The 26,171-nt window shown below is 44.4% G+C and overlaps 1 protein-coding gene and 1 long non-coding RNA gene across 16 annotated transcripts in view; one reads left to right on the top strand and one right to left on the bottom strand.

Annotated features, from left to right (window-relative positions):
• Positions 1 to 13,619, bottom strand: part of MARK3 (microtubule affinity regulating kinase 3) — a 62,072-nt gene extending 48,453 nt beyond the window's left edge. For 5 of the 15 annotated variants that reach the window (XM_058026534.1, XM_058026537.1, XM_058026540.1 and 2 more), the window contains exons 1-3: positions 13,152 to 13,619; positions 5,301 to 5,339; positions 769 to 960 (exon numbers count right to left, since the gene is read on the bottom strand). In XM_058026534.1, the coding sequence (XP_057882517.1) occupies positions 769 to 960; positions 5,301 to 5,339; positions 13,152 to 13,202 (282 nt within the window). In that variant the 5' untranslated portion in view covers positions 13,203 to 13,619. The remainder of the gene's footprint in view (positions 1 to 768; positions 961 to 5,300; positions 5,340 to 13,151) is intronic. The other 10 variants (XM_058026538.1, XM_058026535.1, XM_058026539.1 and 7 more) reach the window with 3 other exon arrangements.
• A 5,784-nt stretch (positions 13,620 to 19,403) lies between these two features.
• Positions 19,404 to 25,573, top strand: LOC131085006 (uncharacterized). The gene is made up of 3 exons (XR_009114604.1): positions 19,404 to 19,589; positions 20,027 to 20,118; positions 23,864 to 25,573. It is a non-coding gene; the product is annotated as an uncharacterized LOC131085006 (long non-coding RNA).
• Positions 25,574 to 26,171: the final 598 nt, after the last annotated feature.

Below are 26,171 nucleotides of genomic sequence, written 5' to 3'. Positions count from 1 at the left end.
GCTTCTCCCTCTTTCAGTACTTCAAGGTTGCTTTTAATAAAACAGCACCAAGAAACACCTTCTAGTAACAAGCAGACAGGACTATAGATCACTAAATCAGAACCACCATTAAGTGCCAGTGATTAATTACTTGCAGTGGCATGTAGGAACTAAATATGGAGCTGAGTTTGACTCCAAGAAGAGATGCAAGAGGAAGCTTGTCTATACTGCACACATTGAGGAAACTGTCACTGGAACAGGACTATCCCTGAACAAACTGAAGCATCCTCCCAAAGCCACCCAGCACTAAACACACCCTAGGATGATCCACCCTAGGATTCCTGGGACAGACATGGCTCTGGCAAGAAAATACTGCATTTGGGCTACTTGGAACATAATTAAGACAACATTTAGTTCTCATGCCTGACTTTACCTCCTGAAGTATAAAGACACTAAGAGGCAGTCCTTCCAACAAGCTTATTTAATTGCTGTATATTGATCTGGTTTTTGAAAATGGAGGATTTATCCAAGAATATTAGAAGCAAATTTTAACATAATTCAGCAGGACAGAGACTCGCCAAAAATACAAGTTTAAGAAACCATTTCCAAGAGAAATTGTTTTGTAATCGTACTAAAAAAAAAGTTTTCAATTTCTGCTTTTTTCTGCATCAGTGGCAATATCTCTAGTAAAATGTGCTCTGTGTTCACCAACTTAGATGGTGCTATTCCAAGAGAACCTTCACACCTACAGCAACTCACTGCTGTTTACACCCATACCATGCTGTTTACCTCTCTGCCAGTTAGGATGTGCCTTGCCAGCTTCACTTTTGCAAAATTCCCCTTTCCAATGGTTTTAAGGAGTCTGTAATTTCCAATGTGTGGCTGCTCATCAGCACAGGAGGCTATGGAGTTCCTGCAGCGAGCTCCAGAGCGCCCAGTTCTGGAGGAAACCTCCTGCCGTCCGTCTCCATGGGACGTGTGCTGCAACAAAAACACACACAGGGTAAGGCTGAGCAACACACACAAAACACAGCAATGAGGACAAGCACACAGCATTCAAAAACATCAGCAATGCCTTTGAAGAAACCTTCAAAGGATCCAACTGAAACTTCACGCTCACACTGAACTTTGTTCTGATGGGGCAATAAAGTGGGGCCCAGTTCGTGACACAGAATTCACCTCGTCACCTGGTCAAGACAGTGGAACATCACCTGCACTGCAACAGCTGAGCATTTCTAAGTAACTTACTTGGACTGCCACATCAGGCACAAAATATAGAGGTGTTTAATGTTATTTCCCATTTGCATAACTAGTGCAGGAAAGCCTTTGGAAAGGAAACACGAATACAGATTTTCCAAGATCACAAATTGTTAACCCTTACTGGACAACTTACACTAATTTAAAAAAATGGTTTTTTTCTTTCCTGTGGTACTAAACTTGTGTTCCTACAGATCCATATGACTGCAAACACCCAGGATGACCTGGAGAACAAGGAAAGAAATCTTACCTAATATAACTGAAACCTTGAATATTGATAAGCTGAAAACCAGTTACAGAGATCTGAGACACTGTCTGCAATCTTTCAAGTTCCTTTCACTCTCGTTTCCCTGAATAGCTACTGATTGCAAAAAGGAATGGTTATATATTATCTGTAACAGTCCTTACTCATTAGATTACACGGTTAAGATTTAAGTATTTTTTCACTTCCTGACAGCCTGTTTATGTAAGAGCAGGCGCCCTCTTACATTCTTCACTCATGGTTAAGGCCCATACACCAACCACACTCATTAAAGTATTAGTTAAAAATGTTTAGGGGCCTTCAAAGGTGGAACAAATATCTGACTCCACCAAAGATGACACATTAAATTCATAGTCATCCCAGAAACCCCAGATCTTGCTCTTCTACTACTCCTCCTGTTGCTGAAACCCATTTGGGACAACCAAGAAACTGGCATAGAGGAACATTCAGTCTGCAAATCACTGTGTATGAGGATGAGATCATACCTCAAGAGCTAACAACCATGGTACAGGCACAAATGAACAAATCCGTGCTTGCATGACACTTGGCCAGTTTCACTTGCCTGATGTAACCTTGTGACCATACACTCTCCCATCTTGGGCTCCTTGATTTGTTCATTTGAGTGCAACAGTTGTGATCAAATTATTTTTAAAAATACTTTCATTTAAGAAATGCTACTGATAGAAGTCTATGGCAACTCCTGGAAAATTGTTTCAATAGTTACTATTTTAAAAAACACACAATGTTTTAGTATCAATATGGCTTTAGCTTCTCCTTACTGCCTGGCTACTGCATTGCCACAAGATTTGCACTTCCCATGGAGGTACTTCATTTCTCTGGTGACAACACCCTTCCATTTCAGTAAGTGATATGTACATGGAGCTCCCTGAACAGGCTGCTGTATCAATGATTAAAGACAAGGAAACATTTCTGTACTCCTGTTGAGAACCCTCCTCTATTCTTCCAACATCTTTTTGTGGGGCTCATGGTAGACATGGACCTACCATACCAAGAGTAGGTGCAGCAGGACTAACACAGAGGCTGCATCTTCTGTTCAACACCCCACTGATTTCACAGGGGCAGAACCAACCCTCTTTGCAGAAGGCCAGCTGTACCTGACCACTCAACATCAACCCTGATCTGCTGCTTCTTCTCATTCCTGGATCCCTACATGCATGACCACACTTGGCTGAAGTGAAATGCAAAGTTTCTTTTCATGCAGAATATCAAGTGCTCCTAATAAAAGACCCATCCTGCCCTATTTCATAGTCTAGCAACTTTATCACAGTTTTCAGGAGCAAGAGCACATGTTTTTTTCCAAACCACTAATAACTGGCACAAGAACAAGAAGCATATCCATAGCAATATCCAGTAAAAAGTCAAGGCTTGATAATAATTCAGTGTTCTCAATAATATCTTGAGACCTGCAACAACGGGGTGTTTATCAATCAGTAATTCTCAAGGAGAGGAAGGACAAGCAGTCAACAACTGAAGGACCTACTAAAGCCAGTGAAATCCTATATCAACAGTGTCAGTATTTTGCATGTCCTTAATGCCAGGCTGGTGCTGATTGTTCAGGCCACCTTAGCCACCCCTGTGTGTACTGGCATAGCAATGCCAATCCTCTGTATTTCCCTAAACTTTGACTTCTAACAAACCTTGCAACACACAGTGCAGAGAACTTCTCCGTCAGCTCCTTTCATACCTTTCAGTGTCAAATTATTCAGACCAGCTAGAAAAAAGCAGCAACTGCTGATTCTAGGTGCTAACATTCTCCTACATTGCCACCCCTGGTGATCAGGGACCAGGATGTTCTGTACAGGGCCATAAGGATATTTCTTGGATATATTAGAGGAAGGTTCATTTCAGTTCAAGTACAGCATCCCAGGAATACAGCTGTACTACTTACACTGCACTTCACTCAGCTGATAACCTTCCTCAAAAGAAGAAGTGTATCAGAACTATTTAAACTACAGCCCTTCCACACCTGGGCACTCAGCACAAGCTGCCTGCAGCAGGAGCCAGACTGCCTCCCAGCAGGGCTTGTTAGCTTAGGCTCTCCAGCAGACACATTCAACAACTTCAATTCAACAGCTTTTGAACCACACAGCTGACTCTGAAAACACAGTAGTTGTGCTGGAACAAAAACACTGTTAGCCCTGAGCTAGCCTAAGAAGCAGCTGAGATGTGGGCATCAGGCACGACACAGTCACAAGCCAGAGAACAGGTTAGCCAAAATTGATCTGACTCATACCCTACTTCACATAAGCACTATCAGGAAAAGGAAAGGTTCTGTTATACTAACAAACTCTATTCCACACAGCAAACCACACAGTAATTGTGTCTTGGGAGCTTCACTGTCCTCTTGTTGAGAAATGACTTCTTGTGTTCTATACTTTTTTCATGCTTCCTAGCTCTGCATTTAAAGGGCAGCATGAAAAGCTGTGAACTGATTTGGACTAGGGCTGATAAACTGAACACAATCTCCTTGTATGGAGGTTTGCATTTCCACTCCAACCCAGATTATTTCTTTTCAAGAATATGACCTTTTTCAGCTGTGGGTTTTAAGTATCAAGCTGTGTGTTCCTAAGCAGTTCAGTTCTCTCCAACTGATTTGCTCAAAGCCATGCTTCCCTCTATAGAAATCCAGCCATTTGCAACCATATCTAATTTGGACTATATTCCACTTCACATAAATAAATCTATCAGCAAGTCCTTCCTCTGTCAGTTACATTATTACACTGAACAGACAACAAGCTTTCTAAAAACCACAGAAAACAGATTGTCCATTTCAACATGGATTTTCTTTTGCATATGGAAATGAAGAGCACAAACTCAAAACTGAGCGAAAGTGTTTCTCCCAGCCTAGTCATTTTCAAGAAGCCGTGATAGGCAGATGGAAAGCTAAATGGTGTGGGCAAAAAGCAAAATATAGGTGGTCCAACAAAAGCTCAAATCATGCATTGGCTTGTTCAGCATCTGGCTGTGCTCAAGTACTTCCCAGGGCAGTTTCCTCAGCAAACACGTTAACAGTGCCAATCTCAGCCCAAAGAAATGGCAATAGCATCTTCTGCTCCCCAAATTGAGATGAATGTCATTTATCTTTTCCCTCCAATCTCCAGGTTTTGCCTTCCTCACTATACTGATCCTCCAAAACTCTCTTCAATTTCAGGCTTCTTTTCCAGGTCCACATTTATACGGTTTCAAGAAGATACAGGCTTTGTCTTAAAAACATAAAACTTAAAATCAGCATGTGCTCATTTCTAGTAAATTTCCATATATTGTGGTAGGTGAGTTGTATTTCCTGGAGGTGTTTTCTGTGTAAGAATAACACTTGCTAATGAACTCACCAGGGCTAAGTGATTCCCAAAATATCTGTCTTCATGTAAAGCAAGACCATTACACTGTAGAGGGAAACTAAGGCAAGGACATGAGGTACTTTGTGCAACTTCAGGTTTGCCAGTCACCACCTCTTTTAAAAGAAAAAATTCCTGAAATCCACTCATGACAATAAAGCACTTTTTTCCATGTCTTGGCATGCACCAGATTGCATTTAAAAATCTTTTAAATACTTTAAATGTTTGTTTCTTTTTTGCACCATCCATTTTCAAGCTAACAGGACAACCTTTGTCATTTAAAAAAACCCCAAAACAAAACATTCTCCTCCTCCCCTCAGCCCCACCCTATTATTACTCAACCCAGAAGGAAATGAAGTAAAACATGTCCATTTGTGAGAGACCTTACTGCAAGGGAGGGACTGCACCCAAGACCAGCTACATTTGGAACACAACACAAAACCCACCTTTTCGCAAAAGCCTTCCCCCAATGATGAGCCGACATCCTTTCATAGCCAGATAATGATTAGCATGAAGAGAAAGAAAAAAGAAAAGGAAAAAAAGTAAAAAGCAAATGAAGTATGAGGGTGTCAACAACTGAAATCTCTTTGGTAGATGTTAGTTTTATCCAGCATCTGTATGGTTTCAGATATCTTAACATTCAGAGAATTAGAAACACACAGGGCAGGGGATGACTAGTATCAAAGTTCTTGAACTGCTAAAGAAGGTGCCAAAATTGAGGAAAAAACCTGAAAGAAACAGAATCTGATATGCATTCAAAGAGCTGAAAAACAGTAAGAAATCAGAATGTCCAAGACCTGCAAAAATCCATGTTTAATTACAGTAAATAGGAAACTCTTTCTGAAATGTAGGGAACAAATGGCATTTTTAAAAAGTATTTATTTAATTAAATAGTGAGAACTAGCATATCATCAGCAAAAATGAACTAATAAAATTTAATTTTACTGAAGTCTCCAGGCATGTTTATTACCTTAGCTGTTACCTAACCTCTGCATGAAATACTACAAAGTGATATTACAGAATTTCTTGGAAATCTGTCAGACCAGTAACAATCATGACAGCCTCATTTCATTCAGCTTTTTTAATTGTAATAAGAAAAAACTGTACTTAAAGCCTATACCTTATAATGTTAATAATGTAAGCATTTCAGGACATGAATTTCTGAGACACTAAATTGCTTCATTACCTTAACCTGGGCACACAATATACAAATAAATGGTAATTTCTGCCTGTGCACTTTCCATTAGCACTGTATTTACAGAAAAACAGGAAACGTACAATAGTTTGGTTTTTTTAAAATCTCAAAAATATTTTAAATCAAACATGCAAAGACAAAACATCACCGCAGCCCTTCCCAACAATGTGATGTATTTTATTTCCCATTCTCATTAACATGTTTAGGAAGACTCAGACTGCTGAGTACTACCAGTGTAAGGGCAAAAATGCAGCCCTAAGGATATGCACAGGGGTAGTAGCATCTTACTGAGCACAGATATCCCTGAAACAGCACAGCAGGGCATCCTGCAACTGCTGACACAGGAATTCTGCTGGAAAGTCAAAACACAGACTTACGTTTCTGGCAGCCACCAAAGGGTGTCACGGCAAACACTCATCCACAATTGTTTATATACCAGTTACTGCTCTGGGATTCCCTAAATCATCATGGATTATAAGATATTATATTATTTTCCCAAATTATAAACAGGAATACATCAGGTGAAGATGCCCTTTACTCGTCCTGATTTTACTTCTCTCCTACCAGTGACCAAGGCACAAATCAGGATATGGAGTGAGGTGGGTTTTGTCAGATCCAGCATGCCTATGTTGATGCTTGCATAACCAATTATTTGGTTCCAACACATACAATTAAAAGGCAGTTTTTAGACTAGCTTGCTCCATAATCAATCTTAAAGGTAAACAGTCATGGCTTCCATCTCACAAAATTTTAAAGGGTCTGCTAAGAAGAAGAATGCTATCCACCTAAAGTGACACTGAAGCTATCAACCCATGAGGGCAGATTTATTCACTGATGTAGGCTACAGCCCAACCATTACGGACGTTGTGATAGAGAGGAACAACTGAAAGGGTCAGAATTCGCAAAGGGAGACAAGCAGACCTTCTAGAAATATAATATAGATGTTAAGGGAGAGAAAACACTAATTGGGATGCTTCCATTGTCAAAAGGGGAAGATTTCACTGTGCAGTCTCATCCTGTCACAGTGTTCATTCATGTAATTGGTATGACATTCATGAAAACGAGTGGCTCTTTTAATTAGGTCAGATCTGTCAAACCACTGGATTAAAGGGGGAACCTGGAGAGTAAACAGCCTTTAGCACATGGAAGCTATACCTCTGACACACATTCCTAATTCCTCCACACCTCAGTGGGGAAGGCAAAATAAAAGAAAAAAAACCAGGAGTAATGCTCAGGAAACAGCTCCAAGTGAGCATAGCAATGGAACAGCCTACACTGGGCAGTGTGATGGAGGGGGACAGTAGGGACACAGGACACTTTCACCTGGCAGAGGGAACACTGCCACAAAAGCAACCCCTAATTCTGGCTACTGACCAGCAGTGGGAATTGCAGGGGGAATTGCTAGTGACAAGTGCAGCAGTGCCCTGAAGACCAGAGTGGGGAAGTGCTGACAGCCAAGCACCAACATCCTCAGCAAAGGCAGGATGCTCCCCCCACAGACACACAGGCTCTGGCTCAAGAGCCCTCCCATGCAAAATCACTACAGCCTCTGAGATGGGTTTGGCAGTATTTGGTTCATGCTCTATACAGCATATGAAAGAGAGTGAATCTGTAATTCCATGATTAGCACTGAACAACAAAACAGTGAAGAAATCCTGCTTATATAATCAAAAAGATAAGTCTGGTGCCGGTTAGAAAAGCTCTTTAAAAGCTCTTTTGTTGCTTCACATTATCAAGATCTGACATTCATCATATCTTTCCAGCCAAAGTTCCTTTACTGCTGATTAAAATGGATATTTATTGACATCAGCCTGGGGAATAATAGCTAAAGAGCCAACCATATTCTATTCTTCATCAACAATACTGCCAACTAAGTTGTTTCCAGAATCATCACTGTCAGTAATTACATGCTAAACAAAAAAGAAAAAACCCAACCACCTCACAGTTGGTTTTCAAAAACCACATTGAGCTTGTAGATAGAAAGCTTTGCTTAGGCTTAAACCCTGCAGGAACAAATTTTATTTGAAAGTCAATTTCTGTTTATATGTATATATACACATATTGAGCTCAGCAACTCGCTGCTTTATGGGGCAAGAATTCCTCTTAACCCAAGGAGGGTTAGGGCTTCTTCCTCATCACAGGTGTTCTCAGTATCTTTCAGGTTTATGTTTTAAGAGCAGTATGCACCTATTTATCATATGTTCAAAAGAATTTTAGTGGCAGATGATCTCCACGCTAAGCAGAGCCAACCTTGATATGCCATGAGCCTAAAAAAAAAGTGACCTCCATTTTTGATCTGGCTGACACCCATGAGGCAGCATTACTTGACTGAGGAGAAGAGGAAGTTGCAGACACATGCTACTTATATATCATATGAAATGGAGACTGGGAGAGACAAATGCCTCCACTCTTTGAATTCCTTTGACTTGAGTCACCTGAGACATGTTGTCAACAGGAACTGTCCGCTTACATCAACATGAATATATCTTTTGGCTAGAACTAAAATGGAGAATCAAGCAGGTAAGGATACCAGGTGAGTGGGTAACAAAAGCTAGGAAGAAGGCTGTGAAGTTCAGCGTACTAAATACTGTATTTACTCTCATTGTCTTTCAGCAATTCCTGTAGCTGTGTTCTGTTTTTCAGACTGCTACTTCTAAGCCCACAATATAAGCCACATTTGGTGGTGCTAATGAATTAAGTCTAACTATGTAACATTTTCTGGAGTAAGGTCCTGCAACCTAGTTTTTCTGAGTTACTGAAAAAATGTAAGAAAGGAAGAAAATAAGATTCTTTCCAGGAATAAAACATCCAAATAACACTGTTGTAAATATGTATCTGTTTGTAGTCCCATCACTGTGAGCCAAGTGATTAAACACCACAGCACAGGCTGCTCAGCACAGCTGAGAATTAAATGTCTCACTGCAAAAACGTGAAAATACTAGCACTTGATGACTCGCAGTGTCATGCAGCTCACCAGGTATTTTCTGAGGACACAGTACCAGGCCTATTGAGCATCAGCATTTTTTTCTGCTCTGGGGAATTTTGGCACTATAAAATACATGCCAGGTGAATTCCTAAAATACTTTTTATTTCTAGTTATTTTGCCATCTTTGCCCAATTTAATTCAAACCAGAACATTTATTACAACTGGTGAAAAATATGGAATAGTGTAGATGGCCCTGTAGAAGAAAATCTGTCAGAAGTCTTGGCCACAGGAATGCTTCCCTCCTCAGTCCCTTCTTTAAAAACCCCACAGGATTTCATGCTACGGAAGAAAGCATTCAAATTACAGATCTATCTGTAATAGGAGAAGACTGATAAATAATATATAGAACAATGCAAGCTTGCATATTGTCTGCAAATGCTCTAATGCATTTCATAGTTAATTGGTAATAAACCAAGACATACTGCACTAACTTTCCCAGTAGCTCAAAATACATTTTTGTACCTAACTCTGCCTTTGCTAAATCTTTTTAAATAAAAGAAAAAAAATAAAAACCAAAAAGGGGTGGTACTACTGCCGCACAGAATCCTTTTGTGCAAGCACAGTTGCCATCATGCTGGCATTTTTCAATAGCAAATTTTTCACATTAGGCACAGTCATGGAGATAAGAGTATATTTTAGTCTTGCTTTCCCTCAAATTATTTAAATTTTTTATTCAGATTGGCCTGCAGAACCAACACATTCAAAAGAGTTACTCTTTCTTCCCCCCCCAAAAAACACAGCTGTGCAACGAACACAGAGGTTTTAATTAAACTCTTTAATGCAAGATTATTCTTTTCTGTTTCATGCTGTTAAAAAAAGTAATCTTCCAACCTCCATACCACCTGTATTTCCTTGTTTCTATCTATAGTTTGCTATCATCTTCCCACTCTTTGAATATTTTTTTTAATGAATAGTTGTCCTACTCCTCACAATCTTGTTCCTTCTGCTCCTATTTCTTTGTCACTGGCTGTCCTCCATCCTGCCATATGCACATTCCTCTGTGACTCCTCTCATCTTTTGTTTTCCACCTTCTATCTTCCTTTTCCACTGTGTTGCCACACTCTATTCTCCTCCATCTTCTCTCCCTTCTCATCACTAGTAAAACAGGTTTACTCATTCTTCTGTCATCTAAAGTCCTTCTTCTGTGTCTATCCTGTCTCAGATTCGCACGAAGGAGGTCTCTGCTGTCTCTGCTGCTTTCTTTCTCACATGCAGGACATATTTTTGCAAAAGACAGAGAAGATCTGATCCTGTCCTGCACTTCTGTCCCCTGAGCAGCCCCTGCTGCACAAGACATGGCCAGAGAGGAGCTGCTGTGTCTCTGCTCATGGCAGGCCACCAGCCAGCTTCCAACTGTCCAAGTGTGAAGTTCCTATGATCACAGATCATCTGGGATGCCTTTCCTCTCAAAACCAGGTGACTCGCAGCCAAATTCTTTAATCTCAAAGGCACCAAAGCCTTGGTAGCTCTGAGTAGCTTTTGGGGAAAGCCACTGTGACAGTCAGTATTTCCACTTCAGCATGTCTTGATAAGAAGCCTTAGGGAAAAAAAAATAAAAATCAAGTACTGGCAATTACACTTTTTTATTCAACAGGACCTGCCAACCACTAAACGTGGTTAAGTGCAAGCACAGACAATGATAATTTACACTCACTGTCATTCTGGAGGCTAACTTCATTTTCAAAACTGCAAGTATAGGCATGGATAAGCTGTGATCAGCACACTTCAACCAGATTCAACACCAGCCAAGCCTTTGTCAGCAGTGGTAGCCTTCCAAGCAGAGAGAAGGCATTAACAGGGTCCACAACCATGGCCCCAAAGGCTAGCTGAATACTTTGGCACCTCCTAAGCCTCTTCAAAGAGCCCTCTGAATATTAACTAATTAGACTTCTCTTATGTGAAAGAGAATGAATCAAGGTTCAATTTACCTGCCAACATAACACACCCAGATTTGGGGTAAAGAACAGTTAGCTGAAGAATCAAAATTATTGCATTTGGTATTAAAAAAAGAGATCTGGTGTTCTCAGCTGTAGGGGTAATTCAGATAGACTAAATGTCAGATTTAAATTTAGTTTTTAAGCAAGGCATAACAAAATAGAGTTTGGTAAATTTCTAGACAGCTGATGGCCAAAACATCAGAGAGCTTCCAGAGGAATATGCACTGTACTGGGGAGGGCTTGGCTGACTGGATCTGGCGAGTGTTTGCATTAATCACTCCCTGTCAATATCACTGCCTACAGGTATTTCTGTGGACACCAGCACAGAATACAGCAGCTTAAAAATATGCCTCATTCTAAACCTAAGGCGATTTTTCTGCAAGCAAGACAATCCATGTATGTCAGATTATGAAGATAACTAAACAGAAGTGTTAGACCAATATTTTGAAGTGAGAATAAGGTGCCTTAAGTGGAAGACATGTAAAAACCTAACTTCAAGTGCTAGAACACACAGCTTGTGAATAATTATGTTTCCTCAAGCACACATTAAGTCTTTCCACTGTTAAGTTATCCACAGTAGAGTTTGAATTAATTGGGGAATCTGATCTGAACATTTTCTAAAATGATTTACTATGTGGCCTCCATACATTCACATGGAGCTTGAAAAGTCCAGTCAGGTTTGGTATAGACCAAATTCATCCAAATAAACTCTGCACAGTATTTTGTAGAGTATGTTTCAACTTCAACTCTCCCCATGGCATAGGAAGGGCTGCATAATATTTTAATTATTTTCTTCCACAAGACAGGAAGCTCATTGAGATTTTACAACCAAATATGCTTAGTTGGCTTTTTGCTCAATACAGCCCTTAGCCTGCAGGTTGCATGTAGTGCTAAAGCAAATAAAGATCACAGAAGTTAGAAGTGCCTATTATGTCAATAAAATCTAAATCCCTGGTAATGCAGTAATTGTTCCATGCAGCATGTTTTCTAACGCTTTGTCTGGTCTTGTTTTAAACAATGGGGCTACCATCACTTTTCTCAGACTATTTATGGTCTGGAACAATCCAACAGTTTTTCCTGATCTTTAACCAAAGTTTCCACCTTTTATGCCAGTCCAAAACATAAGAAACCCTCACAAAAAAAAAAAAAAAAAAGAAAACGAAAAAACAAAAGCCTCTTCTGTCAAGCTTAGCATCTATCTTGATGCGTAAAGAATATCAGATAGCCTTCACAAAAAGCTGAATACAAAGTTCACCTATCAACTCATTTTAGACCACAGTGAGTGACAACTCCCTTCTGTTTATCATTCGGGGACATGTCAGAGCCTATGCAGAAAAATGGTCAGACAGGATACACCAGGATCAAGTAAGTTTTAACTCAGGAGAAACACAGTTTCTATCTGCAGAAAGGGAGTCTCCTACCGAGCTTCGTTTGTTGCTATATGCTCATGTGGTAGGTAGGACTAGCTTATTTTTTTGTTCTTTCTTCCTTTAGCATACGACCTTTGCGACTGACTTAATATTGTAAATAAAGTGTCAATTCCCAAACCTTGGCTTTGTCAAGGTAAAAAAAAAAAAAAAAGGAGGGGGTATTCGGTGTGAAGGGAACAGGCTCCCTTGCGCAAAGGGTAATTCCAATAAAGAAACCCTTTTAATGTCATCTGAACAGGTGACTAGCCTCACAGCGTCATTACCATCGAGAACCCTGCAAATTAAGCAGGGAAGAGGCCTATTATCTAGGTCACCTAGCCCACCCCTAGCCAAGCTGAATTATTCCCATCTGTTTACCAGAGGTTTGTTCGGGTGCTTTGGCAGTAAGTTGGCATATCAGGAGAAGGCAGCAGCCCCCCAGCGCTCCCCTCCCCACCCCGATCCCCGTTACCGACACGACCAACCCGATCCTCACACCACCCTGCGACACTCAAATAGAACCGGGGGAATTAAAGAGGGGACACCGGCTTTGGGAGGGGGGAGGGATGCCCGCAAACGCCACGGAGCCGGCGAACCGTGCTGCGGAGGGGTTAAAAAAACAATCAATTCAGCATAAATCGGCAATTTGGGCAGCGTACGGGCGGCTGCTGACAGCGCCCCGCGGGGCGATGCCCGCGCGGCGGGGCCGGGCGGCGCGGGCCGGGCGCGGTGCGGTGGCGCGGCGGGTCCCCCGCGGCCGCGGTACTCACGTTCTCGGTGTCGCGCTCGTTCACCGTGGGCAATGGAGTCCGAGTGGACATTTTCCCTCACTCGGGCGGCCGCGGCGGCGGCGCGCACAGACACACACACGGGCCCCGGGCTGCGCGTCTGCTCCGAGATGGTGGTCGCAGGGAGCCACCATGAAGGACGAGGTGCCTGGCGGGGGGCGGCGTCGCGTCGGTGCCCCCCCACTAGATCCTCCTCGGGGAGCGGAGCGGCCTCGCCCCCTCCGAGTCCTTCGGGCTCATCCTACAGCCGGGGTCCGCAGGGGTCAGCAGCGGGCAGGGGGCCGCCTCATCCAGCGGGGAGGGGATGGAGCCGAGGGAAGGGATGGAGCCGGGGAAAGGGAGGCGGCGAGGGAGCGGCTCCGGGGGGGAGGGGGTGAGCGCAGGGCGGGCGGGAGGAGGCGGCGGCAGGACGCCGCGCAGCCCGGCTTCTCTCCTCTGCCGCCGGGGCACGGCTAGCGCAGGCCCGCCGCCCGGGGGGCTGCCCTCTCCTTCCCCCGCCGCGGCCCCGCTTCACCGCGCCGCCGCTCGCATCGCGGCCCGCCCCAGGCTCCGAGAAGGCTGGCGCCCCGCGGGCTGCGGACGCTCGGTGGGTGCCCGCCCGCCGCTCCCTCCCTCCGTGCCTGCCCCCCGCCCGCCCCGCTGCCGCCGCCGCCGCCGCCGCCGCCGCCGCCGCTCCCGGACGAGGCAAGATGGCCGCGCTGCTCCTCCGCGCCAGCCCAGCGCCGACATGAACCGGAAGGTCCCGCCCCCCGCCCGGCGTGTGCGGGGGCCCCGGGGCCGGGACCGGCCCTGCCCTCCGTGCCGGCCCCGCTGGCCTCGGGGATCGGCCCCTGCCCTCTCGGGACCGGCCCTGCCCTCCGTGCCGGCCCCGCTGGCCTCGGGCATCGGACCCTGCCCTCTCGGGACCGGCCCTGCCCTCCGTGCCGGCCCCGCTGGCCTCGGGGATCGGACCCTGCCCTCTCGGGACCGGCCCTGCCCTCCGTGCCGGCCCCGCTGGCCTCGGGCATCGGACCCTGCCCTCTCGGGACCGGCCCTGCCCTCCGTGCCGGCCCCGCTGGCCTCGGGGGTCGGCCCCTGCCCTCCGGGGATCGGAGCAGCCCCGGGGGGCACGGCTTGGGGCGGGTTCGCTTTTGTGAGACCCCACCTGGAGCACTGCATACAGTTCTGGTGTCCCCAATACAAGGAGGGCATGGAGCAAGTCTAGAGGGGACCTTGAGGTTGTTAAGGGGTCTGGAGCATTTCCCTACAAAGATGGAGAAGGTTGGGGCTGTTCCGCCTGGAGAAGACAAGGTGGTGTGGGCACCTCAGCAACCTTCCAGTGTCTGAGAGGGTCTGCAGGGAAGCTAGAGAGGGACGTTCCATGAGCAGCTGTGGTGATGGGACAAACAGTAATGGATGCAGATTGAAAGATGGGAAAATTAGATTAGATATTAGCAAGAATTTTTTTACCGCGGGGGTGGTGAGGAACCAGAACAGGTGAAACTGTAGATGCCCCATCCCTGCACGTGTTGAAGCCCAGCCTGGACAGTGCCTTGGGGAACCTGGTCTGGTGGGAGATGTCCCTGCCCATGGAAGGGGGTTGGCACTGGGCTCTTCGAACCCCTTAAAAGCCTCTGATTCTGATTCTGTAAAGAGGCCCTCAGGGAGCTGTGGCTCCCCTGCCATGGGAAGAGATGTGGGGTGGGGAGCTCAGGTTTTGGGGAGCACCGTGGGGCAGAGGGGATGGTGCACAGAGTGGCTGGAGAAATGGCACATCTCCCTACAGAGCCAGCGCTTGGCTGGGGAAGGGGACAGACCCCACTGCCCGCTCACAGCCAGGGAAGGGACATGGACAAGTGTAGTCCGGGAGTGGTCATCCATGTTCAGGGCTCTGTCCTTGGGCCATCTGCCAAAGCATGTCCTTCCTTTCCTTGGGCTTTCCAGCCCAGAGGATGGTGTGTGTTACAGAAGGGAGCTCACACCTGGCGGGGGTCTGAGGCTGCTGCTGGCAGATCTCACCTGTGCCATCAGACACCCATACAGTGTTACAGCACTGTGTTTTCATACCAGCTTGATGCTTGGCTCATTTGTTTAAGGAGGGTGGAAGCCTGAGCTATCAAAACATTCTTTGTGTATCCAGTAGTTACTCTGCATAGTCCTTTTCAAGTCTATGAAGAAGATCTTGGTATTGTCATGAGTAGATCAAATTATGAATGAAAAACAAGGAAGAGAAATAACTTCTGTATATTCAGCATGTAGATGGTTTAAAACCAAAACTATTTCTGTTTGGTTTTGTCCTTTTTTTTAAACAGAAAAAATATGAACCTCTGTAGAAAAAAAAAATGTTGGGTCTGGTGGGATTTGTAGAGACTTGGCATATCTGTGGATCTGGCAGCCTAGCAGTAACATTTTGTCTTTCTAAAGTGGAAAGATTAGACTAGACTTCTAAACTTTATGGCTCTCATAAATATTTGCCAGCTCAGCCCTGAAATCCATCCTATGATGTAGATGATATTTCCCTTGCTTTTACAGACATGAACAAGGAAAGATGGCCTTTGAATGCCCCCCAATAATGTTGTATGTCTGTTACTTCATCATCAGGACTACAAAATGCTCCACAATGTCTGACCTGCAGATTTTCCTTCCAACCTCTCATTAAACTGAAGTCTTGCTCTGTGTCAGTGACAGGAATTTTGGATTTCAGGACTCACCCCTTGTGCAAATGTTTGTATTTCTGTGTGTACCTGCACATCCATGTGTGTCTTTGCTCAGGCAATACATGCTCATAGCAGAGCAACTGTCCCTGGGAAGCAGGCAGGACCCCTTGCACAGAGCAGGGAGTGGGATTTGTCTATATCTGACTCGTCAAGGTCAGTCACAAATCTAAAGCAAAGCCAGGAAAAGTATCCAGATCTCCTGACTCTGCTTTTGCCACAGGGCTGCTGCTTCATCTTTTTTCTTTTTGGTTGCCAGTAGAATATGTTCTTTATGATGTGTTTGTAAAAAACGGTAATTGAGTTATGACAGAGTCAGAAAAAGGGCAGCAATTGGGCAGAGGTTTCTTGGGGTGGTTACCCAGCCTGGAGCTCTCACCCTGCACTCGTGGGCACTGCAGCCAGCTTGGGAAGGCTGAGCTGCCCATGTTGGAGCTGTTGGCACAGCGTGGGAAGCACACGTAATGCTGTTTGCACCTAGGAGTGTGCCTGCCCTGATCTGTGCAAGTTCTGTGCACGGGCATGAAGAGGCATTCAAAGCAGCATTGTGTTTTACATACTTGCATTTCTGCTCTGTGGAAGCTGTAGTCACTCAGATAAAATCTGAGCTGTACAATGGTGGATAGTCAGATGGAATTCCTGGGCCTGTTGATACAGTAGGAGTTCCACTATTGCCCTTGATAAAGCCTACATTTAATACTTGCAGTCCAAATTTAAAGGGCAAAGGGAACAGGGGAGTTGTGGGGGATGACTATCTTTCAGAGTCACGTTTTTGATTGGCAAAGGGATTTTGAAGTAAGAAATTCAGAAGAAGTGCTTAAGACCACAAAAATAACAGTAGCTGATTTTGCTATTTTATTGCCATTAAATGACAACATTGATTAGAGCTGGTTTTACTGTGTAGCAAAACTTGCACAGGGAATGACAAACTGCATAGCAGGTGCTTTCTTCTGCATTTCATTGTTGCTATATTCTGCTTCTCCCATTTGAACAGAGAAGTTAATTTCAAAATGCATTCATATTCTTCTTAGAAATTGGGCCATAGAAAAAAGCTGATTGTATGGGTTTTGTCTTTCTTTGTTGTCCGTAAATATTCTGTGTATTATCAGGTACTGCTTAAGCCACATTCACAAATCACAAGGTGATTTCTTTTCCTATATAAAGGTTTTGAAAACTCAGAAAGCAGTCTGATAATCCTATCATGCTTTCTGGTTCTTGTGCTATCACTAGTAATAGTGGCAGTGATTTTGTAAGGGGGACTTCAGTGATAGTGTTTGTATCTTACCAGAATAGGCAGCAATTTGTGTTTTGAGCTGTACTGGCTGCAGTGCTAGCAGTTATGAAAACTTTTGGCAGTACAGCTGGAGAATATGACTCAAAAACATACAGGAAGCAGATTCTGCCAGTTAAGGTAATGTTTTTATGTCACTCATTTGGCTGCCACCTCACAGAAAAAACAATAAGATACAGAATGACATCACTGTGGGGAAAAATTTAGAATTTTTTCTTCTGGACATTAAAAGCCATGCTAAGATCCCCTTAACACTGCACTGCACAGAGTAGAGTCCAACAGCATTTGCAATCAGAGCAAAAAATGTTGGACTTGATTACAATTGCTGGGCAAAACATAAGGATTAAGTTTAATGTATTCATATGCACAGGTTTTGAGTCTTAATTCTGGAAGAAGGATTACAAATGCAGAACTGACTGAGGAATTTGTATTCCACTCACTGCTCTTTAAAGGCTGGGGACTGAAAGACATCAGTTGGTAGAGACAAGTAGAGAATCAGCCAATGTAATTGTTATAGGTGCTCTGTTGTGTTCTGCAGCTATGACAGTGCTTACCAGCTGGAAACCTGCCCAGGTATTAAATCATTTTAGTTTATACAAAATTCCAGTTTAGACTGATAGTCTTTAACCCTGATGAAACTTTTTGGTTTTTTCCTTAAGCCTTTGAAAAACACATTTTAAAATATGCTACATCCACTGGGATATAGATAATATTATTCATTCTTATTCCAATGCCTTTTTTTCTTGTAGAAATTCTAGGGTAATTCCATGCAGTGAAAGATTTCCATGATTGTTTTATCATTAGAGTTGTCTTTAGAACTGAAGTAATTCCTTGCATTTGAAATTGGCATTTGTATTTGGTTTTAAAATCTTAACTTCCAGGCAATACATAATTTTAACAGTGTGATTTTTAAAATGTCAGTGGCAAAGCTATTGATGGAAAAGGACTGGATGCTGTCTGCAACCTGAATCAATAGTCCACACTCAGTTATGATGAGACCTAAGTGCAACCTCCTGCAAGGCCAGAGCAAAATGTGGTGTGGACAGCAGAGAAAACACTGGAAAGGGAAAACATCTTCCTTCACTGAGATCTGAGAGGTGGGAGAAGACTTTGTGTGTGTCAGCTTCTCCCTCTGGTCCATGCCAGTGCCTGGGGACAGCAGAGTGGCCGTGGCACTGCGGCTGCTCTGCATTGCTCAGGTGGGGAGAGGTTCAGGGGCTGGGCTGCAGCCATGGGCAAGCAGGAGCAAACAGTGCTGGTTCCTGGACTGCATGCCTCATTTATTTCCCCTCCTGCAGGGCCAGGCATGCTGTGCTTGTCCTGCAGAGCCATGCAGTGTGGTGCAAGGCACGTGAACCTTCGTGGTGGGATCGCTACCAAGTGCCTGAACTGCACTAGTTCTGGTGCCATTTGACACAAATGCCTGTATGGATCATGGCTCCAGGACAGAATCACAGTGCTGCAGAGAGCTGCTGAGAGCACTGCTCCCATGGCTTGGCACAAGGTCACTGTTAGAGAAGCAGAGGATGGAAAATACCTCCTTGGCTTTCCATGACCCTGGCACCATGTGGGTTACGAAGGCAACGCAAAGGACAAGTAGCCAGTTGGTGGTGGTGCTAGCTCTGAATTTGACTCTGTGTGTTTGAAGCTAAAAGAGGTGTTTTATAGCAAGCCTCATCCATTCTTAGCACATGACCCCACCAAAGCAACATCCTAGATACTTTGCCATCTAAGTCAGGCACGTTACTGTGCCTCCTATGCCATTTCCTATGTGGTTGCTATTAAATCAATGACTCTATTCACAATGATGGGAAAAGAATAGATGACTCCTGAAAATGTCATGTTTTCAAGTGCTGGTTAAGAATTGGGGTGCCCAAGCAATCGTGGGAAGTAAGTGTTTTGTAGCAGTAAGATAAATTTCAGGGCTTTGGGGTACAGGTTGTATTAAAAATTGGTATTGCCCACAGTTGTTAAATTCACCTTCTTCATACTAGAGTGTGTGTCAAGGTCCAGACATAGGCTGAGCTTCAGCATTTTCTGAAGGCACTTTAGGTGAAGACCCAGGTTTCTGCTCATACAGTCTCCAAGTTTAGCAGAACCAGGCCCTGAAGTCCCTCTGTGTATTTCCCTGATGTAACTTGTGTTTGATTTGGGTTGTATCTTTTATTTAAATATTACCAGAGGCAAGGAATCAGTGAACAATTTAGGAAGACTGTCCATGTGATTTTTCCTCCTTGCTTTTAGAAACCTTTGCTTCTCTTCTGGGTATGCCTGCTAATGACATCTTCCAGCTGTGGGAACTTTCCTGTTTTTGTGTCATGGATGATCAGACTTTTACTCCAAATCAGGACCCAGCTCACCCCACATCTATCTCTTCAAGAGACTAAAGAGATTGAAGTCCCGGGGTCTGTTGTCAAAGGCATCCTATTCAAATTTGTAAGCAGTAGCATGCATGTTTCCTCTGATTCATTTCTGCCTTATCCATTGGTTTGTGCTATGGATACCAGATGTGAACATGGTTTTTCATCTGTAATAACATGAAACCCAAATACAGATATGACATAGGTTATTTAGCTGATGCCAAAGAACCCATTTAGCCCTCTCAGCTACTGTAACTGAACTCTGGAGACTCACATTCAGCTGTGTCTTATGTGCCCTTTTGGTATCTCCCATATTGAAACTACTCTTTATTATTATTATTCCTACGGGTGTGATTTTTACCTTTGGTCATACTCAAATGTCTATTGTTCATCTGAATGCAATTTTGTAAACTGGTTTGCTTGTATTGGTGACATATCTTTTATTTTTAGCCTTTTTTCTCTGTCTTGGTACCATCCACAAACCTTATCAACAATCCTTTTGTTTCTTTACAGTTCTTGATAAAATATCACCTGGTGAAGATGAAGAACTAATTGTGCAATGTTATGGGACCATATTGCATTTTTCTGATGTTTAAAAATTGTCAGTAAGTAATTACCATCTTGAAAATTCACACAATGCATGGGCCATCCAGGGTGGGAAAGGAAAAATAAACAGTTCTGAAAAAACACAGCTGATTAATGAGGTCTTCTGGCAAGCAAAGGGAAGGGGTGCAAGGACTGAGGACTGAATAAATGGTTGGGGTAGGACACTGAGCTGAAGGTCCCAGCAGTGCCTGCTGCTCACACTGCCCCAGGCTGGCACCCAGCAGTGCCTGCTGCTCACAATGCCCCAAGCACCCTTCCAGGAACCCATGGTGGTGTCTCAGGGATGATTAGTTAGACACCCAATTTGTATGTGTCACGTTGGCTTTGGATTGTTCCGGTTTCTTAATCACCATGTCTTGCTGCAACAAGTTGAAGGCCTCAAAGAAATCCAAGTGTTTTACATCAGCTTTGTTACATTTATCACTCACCTTTACAATCTCCTTGGTGAAAGATAACAAGTCACTTTGAAAGGGTCTCTTTCCATAAACCCCTGTTGATTGGCATTAATGATATTTTCCTCCTTTGATTCTTTGTTAATCTGGATCCATATGAGTCATTCCATTATACTGCTGGGACTCGTGTCAGGAGACAGGCCTGTAATTACTTAGATCCTTCTCTCTACCTTTCCCAAAATCTTTTCCAACATTTGCTTTCCTTTGGAGCTTCCCCACTGCCCAAAAAGTTACTGGATATCACAGGCATCTGTGTTGCTGTGCTTATGTGTTGATAATCACCCAGACAAAGTCAGCAACATTATATGTGCTACTGAAACAAGGGGGGTTTGAACAATATAGTATAATAACTCTATAATCATAAACAACCTTTGTAAAAGGAAAGAAGAAATATTTTATTTGCATGTTTATCCTGAGTTTCTGTATCACAACCTAGTGTTATGGCTACAAAGGGTAGAAGGTCAATAGCTTCTAACTGAATTGGAAAAATACCACATTAATGCTATTGCCCCAATCCTGATTATAATTCACATCACACAAGAACATAAAAACACTTTTGGAGGGAGAGGGGTTGTTTTATCATCTAAGCATGGGACAGTTTTCAAGATGCATAGAACAGCAAGATGAATTAGAAGGAATGCTTTATTATTATCATAATGAAAAACAAGTATTAAGACTATCATCATTTCAAACACACGCACAAAAAATAAACTCAAGTCCTTTATTCATCTGTATTTATGAGCAGGCATCTGAAGCTGCTGTAGAGGGCCAGGTTCCCCCTGGCTGCCCCTGCAGCCAGCCTGGCTGGTGCTTCCCAGTGGGAAAGATGTACTCCCAGCCCAGGCTACGGAGGAACAGGACGTCTTTGTCCCAAAATAGTCAGGGCACCAGCTCTGCTTCCTCCTGGCCAAGAGTGCCTGTCACAGCTTAGCCTTTTTTCACTGATGACAATAAACATTCTGGGATTAGGTCTGTGGTCTGTATGAATCACAGAGCTTTGTAGGACTTGCTTCAAGTGCCTGGCACTATATAACCGTAATAAATGAATAGTCCCTGTTGGCAGTGGAGTCCATGCCTGCTGCAGGTATTCTGAGCAGAGAAAATCAAGCCTGTGGTGCACAGCTGAAGAGTTTTCTCCATGTGTCATGGAGTTTCCCTTTGAATAACATGCTTCAATTTTCTTTTCACATTACACACCATCGCATGATTTATAGGCAAGCATCTACCTACAGCTACATAGCATTAATCACCTTTTACTGCTTTTATTCTCTTTTGCCCTTCTCTCTCTTAGCCCAGCACTTCTATGACTTGTTGGACCAAAATCTCCTTTCACCATTCATAAAAATACCACCAGAGCAGCCTCAGCTGTGAGCTGCTCTGAGCAGGGCAGGAGGGGAGCCCTGGGAACCCTCATGCCTGGGAAATGCTGCTTTCTGGGGGCTCTGTACCCCTCCCTTGCCCTCAGTGAGTGCCCACTTTGCCACCTACCTTCTCCTTGGCCCCTTAGCTTGTCTGTCAGCAGAGTGATAATTCTTGCTGGCTGGATTTACCCTTGCAAATATAGGATCCCGTTGAGCTAATAAATACTTCCTGTCATTGCCTGGGGTTGCCAACAGTAACATTCCCTTCCCCATTTATAGGAGATGCTGAATATGGCATTGGTACTATTAACACCTTTAACATTTCTCCCATTAACTTTTTCTGCCTGTAAAAGGATTTTCATATATTCTGTTGGTTCTGATTTTACTTTCTTTGGTGGCTACTGAAGCCTGGACGACCTGAGCTTCGAGGAATCAGACCTTTAAATTAGTTTTAAAACTTTTACAATAATTGTAGATTTTTCAGTCTAACTTTGCAAAGCAAGATAATATTGGAGAGAAATGTGGGTGTATGACTGAATGCTTTAGGAACCTTTTATATTTACCCTTTTTTTACAGCAGCAATATGGAATCAAATACCCATGAAAAGGAGACATCAATAATTATTAATATAAGATCTTTCTGTTGAAAAAAGGGGAATAAAAGAGGGAAGATTGAAAAAAAGGGAAGATAATGGAATGGAGATGAATTTGCAGGTTTTTAAAGGTTCAGTAAATGCTTGCTCCTGTTTTCCAAAGAGCTTTTCCTGAAAGCACTTGTGTGTGTCTACATTAGCAGATGAGGTGGTTTTAACCCCAGTAGGCAGGGACGTGGGAGCAGTGCTGGTTCCTGCTGCCTTGTCCCAGGAGGGGAAGTGGAGGATGGCATTGGAGGAGCTGGGTGGGCTGTGGGAGGCTGCCCAGTGGGAGAGCAGGAAGGGAACACACATGTGGACATGAATGAAGAACTGACAGACTGGGAAGGCACATGGGTCTGAGGGATGGGGAGAGAGCTAGCAGCTGGAAAAACATGCAGACACTAACCCTGGGAGTAAATCTCTTCTCACAAAGAGGAGTGAACTCAGAGCTGCATTAGGTCCCATGCTGGGTGTGGTCCTGGATGGTTTGAGGTCGTTTCCTCATCCTACTGGGCTTCAGTGAGTATTGCAGTTGGTTGTTATGGGGCTGAGCTTCTAGGACACCCTTTAAGAGGAAGAAAACCATTTTGCCTTCTTATGTGAGGGAGATGACCTGTGAGGGCACTTGTCTCCAGGTGCTGCTGAAGGTCAGACACATCCATCACCTTTAGTCACCTGAGACAGAGCCTGGGCTCACCTGGGGCCAAAGTCTGACTGCAGTGACTTGAGCAAGGATGTTTGGAGGACACTGGAGAGCTCCTTTAGTGGGGCTGTCCATTAGAGAAAAACCTGCTGTTTCCACTGGGCTGCATTTGCCATTCAGTGTCCTGCAGGCCTCTCCATGGCACTGTGCCACCGATTTCAGGACCTATGGAGAGACCCAGCACAGGCTGGGAGAGGACTCAGGAAATGCACTCTGTCCTCAGGAGACAGCAGTGTGGGGCAGGCACAGCCAATGCTCCTTGGCAGTGCTGACAAATGCTGTGTAAGCATACACACACACACACACACATGTATATTCCTCTATGTCTGCATGCATATAGCAGGAAATCTTTTGCTCCCCTTGTAAAAGACCCTCCTGGTATCTCTAAGCATGACACACACTCCCCTTGGGAGTCCATGGAGGCTGTAATGTCTCTCAGGGCAGGATTTATCTCCTTCTCTAACACCTAGGGAAAGCACTAATACAATTTTCTAAAGTTCTGCATTGTTTTTGGGTGCATCTATATTGCTTTTAATATTTTATGTATGTGAATATGATGTACTGCAATGAAAATGCCTTTCTATCTTTTTCTAGTAAGTGCGTCTTTCAGAGCTAGAAATGATGTCAAATGATGGAGAGGAGCTCTGGGTCTGGAAGGCACAAGGAAATGCATAAAAGATGAAGGCCTATTTATGTTTCTCACACGCACAAAAAACCCTCCAACCAAAAAAACAACCCACCTACATTAAAGGAACACTATTCAAGCTACAAAGAGAACCAGCCAGCATGTGGTCTCTCAGTACCTGCACATTAGGATCCAGGCTTTAATTACAGGAGTTCATGCTGCCTTCCCAGAGGCCCCTGCACACTCTCCCTGCACTGGGAGCAGAGCTGTGTGTGGGAGAGGAATTCCCTTTGCTGGGTTAGCTGGGTTACAGCAGGTACCTCTACCAGGAGCAGTATAAATGCAATATTAGCACAGCAGAATGGGCTGATTTCCTCTCTGCTCAGCAGTTACACTGCTTTAGGGCTCACACAGAGCTGCTTCAGGTATCTCTCAGAGCAGGATTGTGGCTCTGGTGTCGTTCTGCTGGTAGGAGCCATCCATGTTGTGCATGGAGATGAGCCTGGGTGGGGAGCCTTGGGGAAACAGTGAAAGAGGAAACCTGCAGAGGCAGCTTTGCTCGTGCCCCTGGAGTGGCTGTGTGACCTCAGCTCTCTGAAGGTCACTTGCACACATGCTCACATCTGTGGGGCTGCTCCTGGGTTCCAGCAGAGCACATGGCAGTCCCCAGCAGGCCCACCTGGGGGTGACAGGGCCAGCAGCACAGCCAGAGTAGAGAGGCCACAGGGAGAAGTGTTTTGGGATCTAGCCCAGTGAAAGGCTGCCAGCCACAAAGCATCAGCCAATGTGAGACATGGGGCCAGAAGGTTCCAGCTGATGAAGGAGGAGAAACACAGGTGGGAACATGTGATTCTCCCCAGACATTTATGAAGACACATCCTAATGGGGAGAAGGGACTCCTCTTTCCTGCTGTCCCATCTCCTCTGAGGTGCACTCCTTCCTTTCCCCCAGCTCTGTATCCTCATCAGCCATCCCACCCTATCTCAGACTTCCCCCTCTGTTCCCAGGATGCCCACATTTTTTCTCTTTACCTCTTCATCCCAAAAGGTGAGGGACAAAATGTGTCATCTCCCAGCCTCTCCCTTTCCAGACTACCTTGCCTGAGATCTGGTGTGGCAGCCAGCTGGCATCTGTTGGGCCAGCCCTGGTGGTTAGAGCCTAACAAAATGTGTCTGAAGCAGGTTTGAGAGAAAGCACCCGTGCCATGGTGACGGCAGCAGAGACACCCTGTGCCTGAGCAGCCTGGCAGGGGCAGGGCCTCTGTGTTCCTGCAGCCCTGGCTCCTGGTGCCCATGTGATAGTAGCCACTGGAGCATGGCTTGAGGATCATTCTGCCTTATTAATCAGGAAAAATAATTGGCTTGCTTCTCATGAATATCCCTCAGCTCCACCAGCTCTGGGCTTCATGGTGAGCCAGTTCTGGGAACCAATTCTGCAGTTAGGAGCAGACATTCCTGCTGAAGTCAGTGGCTTCTGCTTTCCATCAGGCAAGGTGCTGGCTCTGAAATTCCTTGCAGTTGCCCTTTCTCCTGAGGAAGCTCAGTCCATGCATGGTTTTGTGGGCCTGTAAGCATTTCATAACTTAATAATAGGTCATATAAATTCGTTTTTTTGCTCTGCCTTTACTCTTTAGAAAGATGGAAGTTGTTTTTTAAAAATAAAGCATTGCATATGCTGTATGTGGGAAGTGGTGATTTCTAGCTATGGACTGAGGGGGCAAAATTGTATAATTCATAACTGTATAAAAAATAATGAGTCTGATGCCTGTGTTACTGTGATTTTATACAAGTCTAAAAGTGGAGTCCTGAAGCCAAGACTCAGCCCTAATATGTTATCACTCCATTGCAGAGCTACAAAACAGTAGAAAACAGATCCTTAGTCAAACAAGAAAAGTTTCTTTAAACTTTATTTTTCAGTTCAGCCTATGAGCCAGGCAGTAAATCCATTGCATGATTCAAACCTCTGACTTTTGCACCAGAAGATTGGCTGGGGTAGGTGTGGAGTCCTGGACAGAAATCAAGGACTGGCAAGATGTCAGGAAAATACCTGCTCATCTGGGCTGCCTCAGGGCAGCTACCCTCACTTGTCCCAGCTGATGAGCTGGCCCTGGAGTCACAAGGCAGCACCAAACCTGCAGCATGCTGTTCTGTGCCTCTCATTTGTTTGACAGACACGAGTGCAAGGCAGGATGAAGTCTGAACTTTCTCAGCACTGTGAGCTCAGAGAAGCAGAGTTTGCTGCTGACTTGCCAAGTCTCAGCCTTCCTCAAACATACCC

This window comes from Melospiza georgiana, chromosome 6 (assembly GCF_028018845.1).
Source record: "Melospiza georgiana isolate bMelGeo1 chromosome 6, bMelGeo1.pri, whole genome shotgun sequence".
NCBI lineage: Eukaryota > Metazoa > Chordata > Aves > Passeriformes > Passerellidae > Melospiza > Melospiza georgiana.
Note: the sequence above shows the minus strand (reverse complement) of the source record. Positions and strands in the feature narration are given on the sequence as shown.